The 13,260-nt window shown below is 36.2% G+C and overlaps 1 protein-coding gene across 2 annotated transcripts in view; it reads right to left on the bottom strand.

Moving 5' to 3' along the window:
* The window catches only part of DTNBP1 (dystrobrevin binding protein 1), a 72,531-nt gene that overhangs the window by 41,890 nt on the left and 17,381 nt on the right, over nt 1-13,260 (bottom strand). The window contains exon 6 of one of the 2 annotated variants that reach the window (XM_040586640.1): nt 10,043-10,175. The exons of the other annotated variant lie outside the window; for it this stretch is intronic. Within the exon in view, the coding sequence (XP_040442574.1) occupies nt 10,043-10,175 (133 nt within the window). The remainder of the gene's footprint in view (nt 1-10,042; nt 10,176-13,260) is intronic. 2 annotated transcript variants of the gene reach the window in all.

The raw sequence follows: 13,260 nt of genomic DNA on the forward strand, positions 1-13,260 counted from the left end.
AAAAGCTACAGGAGCAGAGCTCAGCCTTTGATGGATAGCTTACTAGCAACAGCATACTCGAAGACAAAACTGAAGTACAATGAATCATCCCAGCAGAAAAGATCTGCCAATTGCTTCAGCTCAGAAGTGGATTATCCTGTACACGGTTTCCGCAGGAAAAGGCTAGCCTTCCCCTCCATCCCATTTGTCTAACTAGTTTAAGGCAACTGAAAGCTTTCCATAGAGAAATGCTCCTGGATTTTACAGTTTTTGTCGCCCAAAATTCCTGCACTTCACAGATGGGTGAGATAATCCTTTCCATTATTATTAGAAAAACACAGCCCTGCCCTGCCCCTAGCCTCGCTACACACGAAGGCTCTTGAAGCCCCATGTGGGGCTGCTCAGCATCTATCCAGGATTAAAGGAACTCTCATGCTGAGCCTGACCACTAATCAATGCAATCTATTTGGCATCTAACTATATGCTCTTTTACTTTAGCTACTAAATTTTAGGTTAGTGCCAACAAATCTGGCTAGTAACATGAATAAGAATATTCTTTATTTTTTTACAGCTAAGAGTAAGCTTTCAGAAGAAAGGATTTAATAGTTGTACTATAATATAATATAGATACCTCCTCTCAGTGAAAGATGAAGTTTAGTACCGCTGAGCAAGAAAGAAAGGCTAAAATAATCAGACTATAAAGGCACAGAGGCACTTTAAAAGTAACCTTGTTCTGTGTGCTGTAAACTTACGAAGCCCAGCTTATTTCCTGAGAGGCAAGAGGCTGTACAGGCTCCATCTGCACTGGAGTTATACCCATGAAAACTGTTCAGCCACATACATAAAGCAATAATTTTCATCTCTTCCTTTCCAGTTGCTTGTTTCCACAAAATAGATAGAGGGTACGTGTGTGTGTCTTAATTACTCCAGGAAATTCTATACCCCTCAAATTCAGTTGAAAACGACCAACACTAAGGCAGCAAGAGCAACAGTTTAGTTTCCTGACTTTGTCAGGAAAACCCCAGTTGCGTAAGCCTGGTTGCCTACTTCTTCAAAAAAATACTTATGTCAGGACAAAGATGACATTCAGGTCTGTTTTAATGCCAGCATAAGAGACACACTAATCAGATTCTCAGCCCCTCCTGAGCATGATGGACATAGGTAAATCTGACTATAAATCCCTCTATGCGCCATGCCTAAAAAGGCGCAGCTTAAAATGTCTCATGGTTCAAAATAACTTAAATGAAATCAAAGCACTGTTAATGTAAGAGAAGCCACTGAGAACTTCTGTGAAATGTCTCATCAAAAAGAACCTGAGCCACAGGTATAGAGAAAAAGAAGATATATATAGACATTGAAAAAATACAATACTCCATTTCAGTCTTAAGTAAACCTTTTATACCATTTTTTATCTGCAAGAAATACAATAAATTCTGAAGTGAATTAAAACTGTTGTGCCTTGAAGCTCTGTTGAGAGAGGATGTGTCTTTTGAATTATTATTTTTAAGTTAGCTGGAATTTTCTGACGATCATGTCAGTGGTCTCAACTTCTTCATTTACAGAGAGTTCGAGCTTCAGGGTGGTAAAAACCCATAACTTTGTAGACAAAAAGTGAAACAAACTGTCTACAATATATAACTAATCCCACACAGTAACTGACATGACCAGAACTCACACAAAGACTTATAAGGAAAATACAAATTCCCAATTACCTTCCCATTCTCCTCAGGCTTTTCATTGCACCTTTGGATTAACCCTGCTTTAGTCACTGAGCAGAAGAGATGGACACTAGGAAGATTATATTCATTATCACTGATTAACAAAATTAAATCCAGAAAGAGGAATATGGGAGGAGGAGTCAAAACCATCCTGCTTTAACTTTGAAGTCCATGGGATTTTAGTTTGTTCAACAGAAGTAAGACAAAGTTCTCAGGTTCTATTGTATCTTGCAAAGGGCTGTAACACTAAGATCAATTTTCTGAACGTAACAAAACACCAGGGGAATCCAGTTAAATACCTAGAGACCACAGAAACATTCTTTACAATGATGCCAGCAGCCAGAATTGACAGTTCTGTAGTTGATCTTCATGAAAAGAGTAGGCAGATAAGAAAGTAACAAAGTCATAAACGAATGTCAGAAACAATGTTATAACACTAGCTCTGAAGGTAACAGTCAGTAAATCCAAACTACAAGACACGTGCATAAACAAAAGCCAATCTCACGACAGCATATGGATGATAAAAATTGAGGACTAAATTTGAAAGATTTTACAATGAAATGTGTTTATAAAAGTTGAGTTGTTAATTTTTGTTTGTAAATAGTATTTACATCTAAAGAAAGTATAGCTTCTTGTGTGCAATGTAGTTTAAAAATACCTCTGGCACCTAACAAGAGCCACGTGGGGAATCTTCCTCTGAATGTCACCAAAAGGAAAAGTAAAAAACTTAAGAACTCAAAACTTATGTCACTTTTATGGTGCACAGAAATAATTCAAGTACTTTATGTACTTTGGGGATTAGCACTTAACAACACAAAAATGTTTTCCCTACCACAGATTCCTTAGGCACCCTTTTCAGATCACTTAGGCCAACTACTACTTTGAAAATACCTTTGAGACTTAAGTAATGAAAAGACCAAGTAATGAAAAAAAAAAAATCAATAAAATCTAAAAGTACTACTAAAATACTCTTGAAATTAAGCAGCAGGCAAGTCTTCTATTTATCCAAAGAAACACTGAAGACAGGTCAGGATTCTTTACCATCAAAAGCGACACTTTATCCAGTAAAAGAGAAGAGCAAAGACCTAAGGCATTTAAATAATGTTGCAATGGAGATTTTTTTGCTTCCATAGTCAAATGCAGCTACAAATCTGAAGTCTTTCCATCTCTTCCAGCAAAACTTCCACATTAACTTCATTACAGAAGATGGAACGCATCAAAGCAAAATTTTGTAACAGAAATTGCAAACATTAACTGGTAATCAAGCTAATAAATACAACTACGAATAAATACTACCCTAATAAACTCAGCAGTTTCAGGGTACAGTGAAAGCATTTATCTTTGGATGTTTCAAAAAAGAAACAAATACTGAGCTTGATGAAAAACACTGGAGGTCACCTTTCAGGTGCTATCATTCAAAAGAACAGTAAAAATGAAGGAGATGGCATTAAACCCAGAGGAAAATGGTAGAAGTTAAATCATTAAAAGCAACCAAGTGTTTTGTCCTCTGCTAAGAGATGGATACAGGCCATTAGCATTGGAATATATATTCGAACTATATATTCCATTTAGCATTGGAACCATTCCAAACTGGAATCTGAAATGCGGAATAAATTCTTAGCTCCCTTTAAAACCTTATGCCTTCAGATGTAGATTTTGCACAGGACCAGTTTTCATTTTGCTTTCATGCTGTTGCTATCTAAAAAGAGGGGGCAGCTTTTAAATTAAAAAAATTTAAATTTTTTTCCTTAGTATGCAATGTCATTGGATCACTAAAAGATACATCTACCAGCACAGGGTTTTTTTATCATACAACCAAAAGTTTAGGAATCAAAGTTTAAAGTTGAAATTTGAGAGACAAAATTTAAGAGAAGATACAAACAACTGCAAGCTACAAAGAAATCTGAGAAGCTACAAAGAAATGTAAGAGAAGCTGAAGTTTAAGAGAAGATACAAACAACTCTACCAAAGGCCACCTCCACCATCAACGCTTATGTTGTTATGAACAACGCAAGTCGTTCCTAGGGAGAAAAAGGGTTTCAGCAACCTCTTTTTGGTGAGCAGCTACACAACAAAATCCAGACCTTCTTTTAACTTGGCCATCAATTTCCCTATATGCATAAATAATAAAAAAATTACAGTATTAAAAAACTGGCCCAACTTTGTTTGCTAAGTGACATATAATACACAAGACCACAAAAATAAAGAATTAAAAAAGGCCTGTATTCCCACATACACTCTTTACCTAAAATGCTGAATGTTGTTCCACACAGCATGGATGCAATTGTGGCAGATAGAAGTTACAACTTCTACCACTTCAGGCATCCTCAACACATCCCTTTGACACAGAAATGTAAAATACCCCTCACAGAGGTGGCGTCAATAAATGCATTTAATGCATTTTTTTGAACAATTTTTAAACTAATTGGTTTTAGATATAAGTGAAAAGGAATGACTGAATTCCTAAGTTCTCAGGAAAATAATGCACAGTGAAGAAAGAACTTATCAGGAGACACAGTACCTTGCTCAAAAGCAGAGAATGGATTTCAGTGTGGTAATGAGAAATACCTAAGCCCTGTTCTCCTGCCACTAGCCATAATGAAATGAACAAATTTGATAAATAATGCAGTTTTGAAGCAAGGGAGAATACAAAATGTGATTAAGGCAGTCCTAAACCATCTATTTCTATTATTGGTACAATAAATCTGGATGAAGAATAGATGGCACTAAGAGATTGACAGGATTTGCAGATTTTGCCCAGTAACCAGCACTACATAAAGGTAGAGAAAAGTTATACAGGACTGACATAACGTTTAACATTTTCTAGAAAACAGTAGTACAATGTGTTGTAAGATGCAGAGGATCCAACACATTCAGTCTTTAATCATAGGTCACAAAAGCCAACACAGAACGAAATCTTTTATATGTCTGTTCAAAAGAAAACAAAACTATAAGGAGAAGGTATGCAACAAAACTCTTTATAACAATGTCACTCCCTCTCTGCATCAAACAAAGACCACCACAAAAGAAGGGCAAAATTAAATCAACTTAAGCAACAGAAATTATACTGCACATTCACACTTTACAAATAATATAAAAAAACGCCAAAAAAACCTACAGTCTATTGACCTGCTAAGTATTCAGTCTTGCCTAATGTTTTCAAATACTTGGAGCACTGATAGGAGTAAAATTCACTATTAATGGAGAAGCATGCTCCTTTGGGTTTGATGCATGCAAAATACTGTACTGCAAATGTTCTCGCAAACAAAAGAAAGTTCAGAGCCCTAAAACTACACAAAAGGAAACACAATTATCAAGGGAACTTTTCCAAAGCTTGTGCAAGCCCAGTTTTTCCAGATCAATAGGAATTCTCATTCCATGTGTCTGTCCAAAGAAGTGCAATAACTGATGGCCATAAAATTAATTCCAGCCAGTTATCACCATGAGAACATTTGCAACTGATTGTGCTGCATGCAAACTCATGAATAGCAGGATGAAAAAGATCTCTGCCATCTGAACTCTGTTGTGAGCATGGAAACTTACACTCATACAATTAATACCTGATGAAAACTCGAAGCCAGTCATCCACTGTGCATCTACCCTGAAAGCTGTCCTGAAGATAATCAAAGTTCTGCATCCACCCTTGCAAAATCATTATTTATGTACCCAGGTATATGGAGGTATTAGCAGCTGAAAATCTATACCACCAGAAGACTGATCAAGAAGAATATGGCATGAAAGCTAACTCTTGATGAAAATTTTGATGAGAACCATGAAACATGTAGCTAGAGTCTTAGAAATAATTCACAGTAGATTTAATGCTGGAAGGAAAAAATAAACTTGTTTGAAACATTTGCAACAATGGTTTATTTTTAATGTATAAAGTTAATTTGATAAATTACATGTAAAGCTCAAAACGGTTATGAAGGTACAGTTTAAATTTATCCCTGCCATATGGGAAGGAGTCATCACTGAAGCTGATGTACTGTGCAGAGTACTGTTCTAGCTTATCACTTGGGGAAGGCTACAGGATCTAAACAAGATCTACAGACTTGTAAGTCTTCTTTTACGCAACACGATTTTGTATGGCAGTGTATTACCCATTCCATCCTCTAGACCTCTTTTGATCTTGGTAGAAAAAAAAAAATATTTTAGGTTAAACAAGACCACCAAAAAAAAGGCAGATTTTACAGTGATACTGCAGGAGGTAAAGATAATATTTGAAAGCAAAACATAGCAAAAAATAATAATACAAAACATTTTTGTATGTTGGTGAGTAAATAACCACTAATTGGTCCAAGTTAAAAAAAAAAACAACAAACAACTTTTTCAAAAAAGCAGACTAGTCTGAATTGTTTACAGAAGTTTTTTGTATTTACATTTTGAATGTTTATGTTGGTTAGGTCTAACATAAGCAACTGTATCTAACTGCAACAATCCTCACTGTTCCTTATGTTCCCAAAGCAATTAGAGGGATAAAACCAACAGAAGATCAAGCAGAAGAACTTAACAGTGATAACTGATTATGAAATTTTCTCACATGGACATCTCTAACCTACACAGTGCAATTGCCGTAAACTTTATACTGTTCTGAATGAGAAACTGAATCAAACATTCTCATCCAGAAGTGTAAGACCACCATCATGGCATGGCAATGCATCTAACAAGAAATACAACAATCTGTTCAACTCCTCATCTACTGCATCAATTACCAAAGCATGGGGCTACATACTATTTGACAACAAATAAACCTTTCAAATACAAAAATTAGGAATATACATTTAAGGTAAAATTTTCCTTAAATGCCACCAGAAATGAAATTATTCGCACTAAGGTCTGTATTTACTAAACATTCATCTGTTGAAGTACACCCTAGCAGCAGGGTATACTTCAGACTCAGGATTTTAGATTTCTTTATTCATTTTCCTTCTCTCTGTTCTCAAAGCAGACATGTACTGAAAACCAGAAAGGATTCTTAAACAACATCCTAAAAAAAATAAAATTTAGTCAAGCCTGTTTAAAGTCAAATGACACATAATAAAACTTATTCCCTCATTTCCAGTGACAAGGATTCTCTGCTATCTCAAATGTATTTTTACATGTTGCAGTTGGCCAGCTCCTTTTAACTGGTAACATAACCAGGAGTTTCTGTTTTTCCAAAAAATGGTGATCCATCTGAAATAGATACAAATGGTACTAAGAGCTTCATAGCAAGTACAGCTCCAGGACAGAAACATTTTCTCTTACACCATAAGCCTGCAATTCAGTGCACATACAAATTGGCACAAAAGTGAGCTTCTGACAGTGCTTCCTAAAGGACACAGTGCACTGCCTTGGGAATGCAAGAACTGCCATAGGAGACTGGAGGGATACAAGGAGTTTTCTGCAGTCAGAAACAGTACATCCTCAGTAGGAGGATGAAGGGAAAGGAAGAAGAACTGTGTTTGATTGAGAAAAGGATAGGAAACAAAACGACACGGTTTAAGGCTAATGTACATGCAAGCAATTGCAGCAAGACTAACTAGAGAAAACAAGGGATGAATTAAGACTTCATACAACGATACTGTTACCCCGATTAATGGATTTAAAAACAAAAAAGAGAATATTAAAAATCTAAATATAAGCACACAGAAAAACAATCAATCCCCCCCAAACACCAGGCTTTAAAATATACTGTGGATAACATCTTGGATTGATGAACCTACTCTGAAACTAGTACTCAACACAATGACAAAAGGCAAAAAAATTATCTGTTTGAACTGAAATAAAGTTGCTCTATTTAATAGGGAGACTTATTCCTGAAAATCAGTTCCCATAGTTACCATAAGCTGCATTTCAAAGCTTTAATGTTGACCTAAAGCACTTTCTTCTAAATCTTTCATATAGGAAGATTTTTCAAAAGACTTGAAATTTATGAGCTGCTAGTATAAGCTCTACGGTGACTTTATAATAAAATTACTTTTTGTTACATGCTTACAATAACCACAGTTTCTACAGTTTGTGTTCACCTCAGTTTTCATCCCTATATTGTCAAAACATAGGAAATACTTTGGTTTGTTTTTTGTAAACACAAAACTACTCACTTCCTGAAAGTAACTATTGTGTTAAAGAGAGAAAGCAGAGACTCCTGAACCCCCACTTGATTCTTTCAGTAGCTGGTATCACAGTAAAAACCCCAAACACTAAAGAGAAGACGACAGGATATGAGTTCTGAACAAACATAAGAAATCACACTCACATCAAGTTACTGGCTGTGTTTTCTCCGAGTATCTACACTGGCAGGTGTCCTTCTAGTAATAAGATAGCAGTTGGTTTCTTTCTTAAATAAATACAGTGGTAATGATTAACCAGAAATTACCTGAGTTTTTCCTGTTTTGTCTAGATCTGACCAAATGTAATCAGCTTATAATTACGTTAAGTAATTTGCTTAGCATTCTATTTATAAAACTGATTAGATGCTGCTAAGCAGAGTAAGCAACAGTTTAACACTTTATTTTGATGTTGGAAGTAGAGGCTAGGGGAGGAGGAGAGGGAGTGAGGATGGCAGAAAGAACAAACAGAACTCAGAAAATTTCAGAAAGGTTACAGTATTTTAGGGGATACAAATCTGTTGCTTTATGCACATTTTACATTTGTGTGTTATTCAGTTACATAGCACATATTTAGAATTTTAAAATAATTGCTATTAAATATTCTATCACTTAAATAGGTCTGAACATGTGAATATCCAGCCATACTGACTACTGTTGACTCTTCCTGGAGAGCGAGAAAATGGCGTTGCCCTGGCTTGGGAAAGAGAAAATCCAGGTTGCAGGAAAATGACAAGATCACCACCAAGACCCTGGCCTGAGGTTAAACTAACTGAACAGGATGTGTAAAACGAAAGGACATGACATGCAAGATTGCTAGATGTGACAGACAACATAGCAAGAGGCTGACAAAAGCTATAGATTGCACTATAAGAGATGGCTGGATTTCACAGATGGTTAAAGGGGAGTAAGGCGAAAAACAGCCAAACTTTACAGAAAATTGAAGGGGGACCTTTAAGCTATTGCAGACTTTCTGGGAGGCAGAACTTGCAACACCAGCAGTACTTCGGTAACCATATTTGTAACACCACTGAAGGCCAAGATTCCCTAGAAAATGGTATCAGAAATACCAAATTTGAGTAGCAAAACCAGGACCAATAGGGAAAAATAAGTTATTAGGGGTGGACTGTTTATTTCTGAGGACTCTGGGATTAAGAAAAAACACAACAAATAAACAAAAAGAAGAGCTATAGGGGTGGCAAAAGGAGGGTCAAAAAAGAGAAAAACTGCTAAGCTAAGCAAAGTGTTACCAGTGCTGTCTGGCACAGTTCTGGCCTTGATCATCACATCCTAACCAGAACTGTAAACCAAACCAGTTGTTCCAACTATAGCATGAGGCACACTTGCTTCCACAAACAAGAGAATCGAGGAGGGTGCCAGGATGCTTCCCCTGGCTAACAGGAGGACACCAGGTTAGACAGATCAAGTAACCTGGTTATCGCCATGTCAATGCTGGCTCCAGGTCTGTCAGCATCTGCATCTACCTACCACTCCCTAACAGTGTCTGTCTGAGACATGCCTTTGACAAATTCCTTCAATTTAACTCCTCATTTCCTCATTTATATAATGGACTTAATACTGCTTGTTTTATCTCCATCAGTAAGGTTATTTTCGGCACTGACAGGAACAAAACCAAGAAAGTCAACAGTTTAAGCTATTTAAGCTCTTAACATTTATCTCTTGCTACTTTATCTTTTAGGTAAACATGAAGCTGAAGAGTTGGCTGTTCTGACTTTTCATACATACTGCTAGAAGTTGAACTTCGATTACAAGTAGCAATGTCCTGTTTTTGCAAGTTGAATGGCAGAAGGTTAATACCTTTCATACAAAGTGAAAGGTATTTATAGGATTGGAATGAACTGAAAGGAAGATAGACAGAAATACCGTTCCTAACCTTACAGGTACATGGGGAAAAAAAGAAAACAAAAATAACAGGGCAAGAGATTAAAAGAAACAACAACTTGTCAGTGCTTACTAACAATAGCCCTTACTCCAATTGCTTGTAGAGAATAATAAGGACAACTTCACCTTAATAACAATGTATTGATAATTTTCTAAACACATACACACTTTGTTCATCACCAAGAGTTATGCCAACATTGAATTAATCTATTACAAATTCACAACTTCCTGTCAAGGACTACTGTTTTTTTAAAAGATGAAAATAAAAGGGATTATGTTATATATGGAGAAAAAAAAATCACAAAGGCTTATATTTTATGCTAATTTATATTTATAGCAATTGTTTTTATTTACCTTTTTGTTTTCTTGTAGTTTTCCAGCTGTAATGTCTGCACACATTTGTATCTTTCCAACTCACACTGTTCACACAGGTCCTCAAGACACAATAGATGATTCTCCATTTCCTCAAAGTTTGCCTCTAGCTGGGCTATAAGAAATACTTACATGAATATCAAATTGTATCAATAGATGGACAACTCACCTGAACAGAAACAGGAATTCATAAAGGTACATAATTAACATGGTAATAATTACACATATATAAATGGCTCAGAAAGATAAACAACTCTCAGTTCATATCCACATAGTAAGGAGTGCCAGCAGAGCCACGTTCAAGGGAGATCAATCTGAGGCTCCCTTTGCAGCAAGATGTCGAGCCACTATATTTGCCCCAGCATCTTGGTCTGACAGGCTTGTGGTCTACACGTCAGGAAAAGCTTCATCTAGAACTCATAATTAAAAGTTAAATTTTGCTTCTTGGGCACACTGTCAGTTTAGCCCTTCCTCTCTGGTACCAATCTGAGGCATAAAGCTGTGCTGACCAAAACCAGTATTAACCTTAAATTACTCAAATAAAGCAAAAGTAGAGCATACTGGGAAAATTTTGACTTTTACGTGACCTCCTGGATAAAAGAATACAGACTTCAAAAGTTTACTCTCAAAACAGATCCTTTACTGACAGGCAAATCTCTAGATTTAGCTATTTTACATACCCATGTGCTTAAATGCATGCAAAACCTCTTAATCTCCTCTTTAACCCTAATTGCTTGGAGTGGCAAGTTAAAAAGAGATCATGCCTATGAAAAGCCCTAAGAAATCTGATCCTATCTCATAGCTCACCCTGTTGTGAGTAGCAATTTGAACTAGAGAACTCCTGAGGTCCCTTCTGACCTGAATTGTGCCATGTGAATCCTGGATCAAAGGATCGCTCTTTCCGCAGGTGATTAATTAATGCTGAACGCCATGTCCCTCTTCAGGATCCCAAAGCAGAAAAGCTATTTTCCCAAACCCTAACCAGCTAGTTATTCTTGGATGGAACTGTGTGAATACAGGACTATTTATTCACCCTTTTGCCAGGACTTCTCCTTACCAGAGGGAAGGTAAATTGCAGGAAGAAGGATAAATCACATTTTTACAAACAAAATAGCAACCAAAGAATAAAAGGGTGTTTGCAGTTCAGAGACAGATACACTAATCTGTTGCAGCGTATGTACTTGATTGTTGATGCAAAGAACTACACAGATGATGGAATGAAACAGCAGAAAACCTAAAGCAATTCTGAGTTTTGGCAAAAGGCCGTGTTTCACCTTTGCCTGTAACACACAGAAGCAATCTTCATAAAGCAAGACAGTAACTATTAAGTTCAAGGTATAAAAGGGCAATTTAAAAGTTAATGTGTTTTGGATGCTCACAAGAAGGAAACAGCAAGTTGAAGGCATCAGTCAAATCTTCAATTCTGGTTTGGCCATTCTACTTGGAGTATACAAAATTTCAACTTTCTTAGCCATTACTCAATTACAAACAGCTATCCTAGTGGTCCCCCTAGAAAAGCAAAAGTTAAGACCTTGTCAACAAATTTCCTAGCATGCATATTCATATATTCAGCTCCAATTTTTTAGTAAGGTTTTTTTAGTCCCTAGCAAGTAAGGTACTGCTCCACAACAGTCAAAAAGGGAAACATGCATCATATAATCAGTAAAAATCTCCTTAAATTAGTTATCTGTATACAGATCACTTGAAGGAAAAAAAAAAAAAAAAGGTGGGGGGAGGCAGCTGACAACATGGAAACAAGTTTGAGGGGAAAAAAAAGCTTCCACTTCTACAGACTGTGATGTGGAACATACATTGTTTACCACATACTCAACTTGCTCTCATAAAATCCAGATGTATTCAAAGGGCAATATCATGACTACAATTATGACTGCTGGTCCCCTTTTGCTTAAGAAATGGACTTTTCCAAGTGCACTAAAATCCAAATGTCTGTATCATGCTAACTTGCTTTTCAGAATGATTGCTCACTTACTAATTTGCAAAATTCACAAACACAGCAGGGCTCCAGATAATTCAGTAAGGTACCTATCAACCACTGTTTTTTCCACTTAAAAAACACACCACCTGCTTTGCTGTACTTGCTATTGAAATAATATTAAAAGACAACAACAAAGAACTGGAAAATAAAAAGGATGAAGAAAAGCCACTTCAAAAGGGCAACTGATCCCTAACACTGGCATTTGAGCAGCCTCTAGTGGGAACTGCAGAAAACACTGTGCTCCTGCAGGAATGAACACTTAAGATTTCTCCAGAATATAAGAACAGTACTTCACTGCAACACAGGTTTCAGAATTCTTCTTTCTGAAGTGAAAGAAAACGTAGATGCTTTTCACAAAAAAAGCTGAAGACTAGCTCCACAGCAATAGTACCAGCTACAGTCGTGAACTAACGTGTCTCCTACTCAAATGAGTATGCACCGTGCATCAAAAAGCAAGTTCCAAACAGTTACACCTTTAATGAATTTGAAATTTAAGCCATAATTCTTTGATCAGCTCCTATCTATGTTCACAGATAAATAAGCACACACTTCAAAAAAAAGGTATTTAGCAAAAATATGAGATACAGAAATTAATTTCCAGTTTGTAGTTCACAGTGGCACCTAGAATGAATCTGCCCTAGAAACCCAGTGAATACCTGCAAGATCACTAATTCTTTTCCAGCTCTTCAAGAAATGCCGCAACCAAGCGGTCAGGCAAGAATCACCATCTCACTCTGAAACAGCACTGCTATGCGGAAGAAAAACACTTCCTACTTTTAATCTTTTTAAAAAGGAGGCTGTAAAAAAAACCATTGTATATTTAGATTAAGAATTTTCCTGTATATATAATATGCTATACTTGGTAGGAAGAGTATTTTTTATTAGATAACTGAAAAAATAACTTGTCCTTTAGTGACATCATTCCAATTATATTAGTTTGGCCTATATTTGTTACACTATCACAGGTATAACAACACTATCACAAGTTTTAGTTCTTAGTATTAATTTTTTTAAAGTATGCTAATGTTTGATCAGATGACATTAGATTGAATTATCTTGCATGAATGTACGCTATTTTTCTTAGTCTACCAGCTATGCAGGTATTAAAGTATTTATCTAGAACTCAACAACCACAAAATCCAGATTTGTACCTGAAAACACTTTATTGCTAAAGTTTAGCTAATTTAAATTTACCATATAATTT

Source organism: Falco naumanni, chromosome 3 (assembly GCF_017639655.2).
Source record: "Falco naumanni isolate bFalNau1 chromosome 3, bFalNau1.pat, whole genome shotgun sequence".
Taxonomy (NCBI): domain Eukaryota; kingdom Metazoa; phylum Chordata; class Aves; order Falconiformes; family Falconidae; genus Falco; species Falco naumanni.